The sequence below is a fragment of the Candida pseudojiufengensis genome (assembly GCF_024610245.1).
Source record: "Candida pseudojiufengensis strain CBS 10847 chromosome Unknown scaffold41, whole genome shotgun sequence".
Taxonomy (NCBI): Eukaryota; Fungi; Ascomycota; class Pichiomycetes; order Serinales; family Debaryomycetaceae; genus Lodderomyces; species Lodderomyces pseudojiufengensis.
The window spans coordinates 1-5,351 of NW_026261514.1; the positions used below are offsets into that span (position 1 = coordinate 1).

Below are 5,351 nucleotides of genomic sequence, written 5' to 3' on the forward strand. Positions count from 1 at the left end.
GGCACACGCTAAAGAATCACACAACATCAAATCTCCTCTTTAACGTTATACTCTTAAACAGGTCTACAGCAAACACTAAGCACGTCTTCAGATCCACCAATATACATCTCTACCTCAATACTAAATTCGTCCCTCAAAATACGGTTCGAAGTAAACTAGATCTCAACCGCAATACAAAACTCGTACAGTTCGAGTAAGCTAAATCTCCCGAAATCAGCAACTCTTTCTCAATACATCACCTTAAATCTACAAATCAAATCCAAAGCTTTCAAAATCTTAAGTACTTCAAAGTCTTCACTCAACACCTTCAAAGAAAGTCAACAAAATCAACAGTAAACACCTCCTTACCTCAACTTCTTTCTCGCCCTTAAAACCTCTATCTTTTTCAGTCTATCACCTTAAAATCTATAAGTCAACCCAAGAAAGTCAAAAACTTCAAGTACCTTAAAAGCCAAAACACAACACTTTCAAAATCAGTCTTTAACACTAACAGTAAACACTTACGTACCTAAACACTTACGTACCTAATCCAACACTAACAGTAAACACTTACGTACCTAATCTAAAATTAGGTCGACCTAAAACCGGGTCGCCTTAAAGAAAACGAATTAAGGAAATTCTCGACCTCTTTTCTCGCCCCAAAGAAACTTCAACTTTTTTTAAGTCCGTCATCTTAAATCTAGTTCAGATCAAAATCTCAAGAACATTACGTACCTCATAAGTCAAGTATCGAACTCATTATAAGTCAACTAACAAATTAAACTACCAAGCACAACAAGATCAACTATCTAAGTCAACTATCCAACAAGCTCAACTATCAAAATCAACAAAGAAAGTCAACTAAAACCAACTAACAAAGTCAATTAAGGTAAACTATTAAACTCAAATATCAAGGTCAGAATAAACTATCAAAGTAAATTTTCAAACTCAACTCATTAAGACAACTATCAAAGTCAACTAAGGAAGTAAAATATCAAAGTAAGCTATCCAACAAAGTCGTCTACCAAGATCAACAAAAGTCAATTAAAGTCAAGTATCAAAGTCAACTAAAGTCAATTAAAAAATACAAATATCAAACAAATTTAACTATTAAAGTCAACTATCAACGTCAACCATTCATTCAAGTCATCTAACAAAATCAATTATCCAAGTCAACTTTCAAAGTAAACTATCAAAGTACACTAATAAAATCAGCTAAGAAAGTAAACTATCAGACAAAAACGTCAACTATCATATTCAACAAGATTAGCTATTAAAGTCAACCAAGAAAATCAACTATCAAAATAAACTAGTAAACTATCAAAACTAAGAAAGGAAACTATCAAAATCAAGAACAGCCTATTAAAATCAACTAACAAACTAAACTATTAGACTCAACAAAGTCAACTATCAAAGTCAACTATCAAAGTCAACTATCAAACTAAACTATTAAACTCAACAAAGTCAACTATCAAAGTCAACTATCAAACTAAACTATTAAACTCAACAAAGTCAACTATCAAAGTCAATAATCTTACAAATCTCAACAAAAAGCCCTTCTCCTTAGTAGTAAGATTACAATAACAAATCTTAAAGATAAATAACCTCTAAGAAAACGTACACTAGTTATACTATTTTCAACTTCACATTAGATTCGATAAAAAAATAATTTACGAAAATCTCGTATTTATCGTATACTTAACTATAATATAGTAATATACTAGTATAAACCAATTACTATACTTTTTTCATCAAACCAGCCAATTCCAACTATACACCTTACACTATTAGATCATATATACACTCTATAATAAGTTCTATTTCTCTTTTAATCAGTAAAACTATATTTTTTAACATTTTATTATCAATCGATCTAATTTTACTAGAATTACTTAGTATAATTTTTATTTTCAGTTTAATATATTACCAAATACTATTAATTTAAGTAAAATACAATAAACTGCTAATAATCGTACTTTTACAACTTAAAGTCATTTTAATCACTACTATCAATCATAATAAGCAATAAAAGTAGTTACTTTAGTAGTTTCATTAACTCTTTCCACTATTTCAATTACTAGAATACCTAAACCTCCTTAACTACTTATTTAATAAATTCAAATCTAATATACAGTACTCTCGTTTTCAACAGAAAAAATAAAATCTAAACTTAATATACAGGTCAACTATCAAAGTCAACTCAAGTCATCAATTAACTATTAAAGTAGGGTACCAAATTCAACTAACGAAATCAACTAGAGTCAACTAAAGACTACTACTAAAGTCAATCAACAAAGTTAACGTAACTATCAAAACTAACAAAAAAAGTATATTATTCAAGTAGAATAAAATCAACTAAAGTCTACCATTAAATAGAACCACCAAGGTAAACCATCAAAATAAAACACTCAACTAATCAAGACAACTATCAAAGTCAACTAAGAAAGTAAACTATCAAAGTAAGCTCGACTAATAAAGTCAACTGGTAAATTAAACTATCAAAACTATTAAGAGCAACTAACAAAGATAATCCAAGTCAACTATCAAAATCGACTTTCAAGATCCCTTGTAAAAGTAACGTATCAAACTATCAAAGTCAACTATCAGACTAAACTATCAAGGTCAACTAACAAAGTTAGCTTATTCAACTTTAAAAGTCAACTATCAAGTTACTAATAAAATAAACTACCAAAGTCGACTAAGAAAGTATTCTATCAGAGTCAACTATCAAATTCAATAAGATCAACTATCAAAGTTAACAAAAAGTCAAANTAAGAAATTAAACTATTCAAAGTCAACTAAAGACAAATATCAGACTCAACTAATATAATCTACCAAGATCAACTAGCGTCAACAACCAAAAACTATCAAAGGTTACCATCAAAGTTAAGTATCAAGTTCAACCATCAAATTCGAGTCTTCTAAGAAAGTAAACTATCAAAGGTAAAGTATCAAAGTCATCTAACAAATCATACTGACAAAGTATACTTACACATTAAACATATAAACTGAATTATCAAAGTCAACTTTCGAAGTCAATCTATTTAACAAAATCATTATCTAGTTCAGCAAATCAACTAGAGGCAACTAACAAACTATTAGAGCCAATTCACAAACTCAACTATCAAAGACAGTAAAGAATCAATATCAGCTAATTCAACTATCAAAATCAACTAATTAAATTATCTATCAAAATCAGCTTTTAAAATCAGCACATAAAGTCAACTATTAAAGTCAAATAACCAACTCAAGTATCAAACGAAGTTTAACCTATTTAAATAAACTACCAAGTTCGACAAAAGTAAACTAAAGCAAACTATTAACCTAAACTAATAAAGTCAATTAGCAGAAGCATCCAAAAATTTAAAATAATAACTGAAACATTAACTGAATCTCGTATAGTAAATCAATAACTAAATAAATAACAAAATTTATTACTATAATTATTACTAGAATTATTACTTGAATAATTACTAGAATAATAACTAAATCAATAATCAAATTCATAATTAAATCAATAACTAATTACATAACTCAGTTCCAAAACGTTTTCCACAAACAAATAGAACCAAATAATTGTGGGATTTCATATTACATTGCATAACTAGAATCTATTACCGCTTTTATAACTGAAATCCTAACTAGAATAATAACTGGAACCAAATTAATAACCAAATTAACAACTGAATTAATAACTAAAACAGTATCTAAATCAGTAACAAAAACATTATCTAAAACAGTAACGAAAACAATAAGTAAAAAATAACTAGTAGAACAAATCTAAATTTAAACTAAAATAATAACTGAAACAATTACTAGAATAATAACTGACACATTAAGTAGAACAATAACTAGAATAATAGTTAAATCAGAAACTAAATCTATAAACAAAATGATAACTAAGTCCAAAATAACTTACACAAACAAAATGAAGAAAATAAACTAATACTTAATATCGTCCATTCTTAGGTTCATTTCAAAATTCATAACTAGAATTCATAACTAGAATTTATTCACGTAATAGAACCTGATTCTCTTCCTCATCTGGAAACCTAAACACTTGTGGTTCTACTGGACCAAAAACAATCAATGCACAAATTCCAGTTGTGATATATACCTTAACACCTGTTAATTTCACGGCATTGTGTGAATTATATTCCAGAAAACTTAATGTATCTCCAACATATCTTGCATACACAGTGTTTTGTTGAACATACTGGAATAGTGTTTCATTGTGCACTCTTATCACCCTTGAATCTACATAATCACTCACCCGAACCAATCTTAGATGCCTATTTGCAATTTCACGAAATGTTGTTTCATAAAGCCTCCAAAAATTCATCAGATATGGATCTATGACCTTATCCTCGTGCACTACAAAACCATCAACATAAATCATACCATTTGTTAAAAACACAACTTGTGACCCATCTTGTTCTTCATGTTCTTCATGTACTTCTTGTTCTTCATCTTCTTCAGCTTCTTCATCTTCTTCATCTTCTTCATCTTCTTCATTTGTATTCGAATTCATTTCTTCACGAGAAGTCTGATCACTGCTTATAACGGGGTCTGATGATTCAAAGTCACCACCTAAAGCATTGCTATGCGTATTAGAAGATACACTTGCATCTCCAATCTGTTCCAGTTGATTTTCGTTTATATTAATTGTTGAGATGTTGGGACTATTGGTTTGATCTAAAACAGTTGATTCACTGATAGGTGCAGCTGAAGTATTGGAATTTGAAACTGAGATATTAGTTGGTGTTAAGATGGATGATCGATTTTTTATTTGATCAATTGAATTTGCTGAGATAGTTGGTTGATGTGTACTTTGAAGAGCTGAACTTGATGTTGTTATTGCTTGTTCATCATCACGGTCACAAATATCTGACTCATAATCTGACTCAAAATCGTCATCACTGTTTATATCTAAATCTGAAACCATGATTATTGTAAGCTAACTATTAAAAAAGTGGAAGAGTATAATTAGATTCAAAAGAGATAAAATGAATTTATTTAAAAAAGAGTAAGTTTGAGCTAGTTATATAAGAATTTGAAGTCATTTGTACTTCTGATTAGAAGGTGTAGATTCATATAATTTTTGATACTGTACAACTTAATACTAATCTTTGCAAATATTTCAAATTTTCGGTTTGTGTGTCATCTATAAACACGTCTTTATTTTAATTAGATTTACAGTGATAAGTTTTTCTTTTTCATATACAATAAACGTTTAAAAAGTTAACTTTAAGTAGCATCTCTACGAACTATACATTTCGAGCAAATTGCCTTTTTGACAAAAATAAACTTTAAAACACATTTTGATTTAATAGAGTTTGATTGCTGTAGTTAAAATGTTTATCAAAGAATAA

General features: G+C 28.7%; 1 protein-coding gene across 1 annotated transcript; it reads right to left on the reverse strand. All coding sequences in view use genetic code 12, as the record gives it.

Moving 5' to 3' along the window:
- Positions 1-3,988: 3,988 nt before the first annotated feature.
- Positions 3,989-4,924, reverse strand: KGF55_000100 (uncharacterized protein; the record flags this gene model as incomplete). The annotated part of the gene is made up of 1 exon (XM_051755529.1): positions 3,989-4,924. The coding sequence occupies one exon, from the start codon at positions 4,922-4,924 to the stop codon at positions 3,989-3,991; it is 936 nt and encodes a 311-aa protein (XP_051617186.1).
- Between the last annotated feature and the right edge of the window lie 427 nt (positions 4,925-5,351).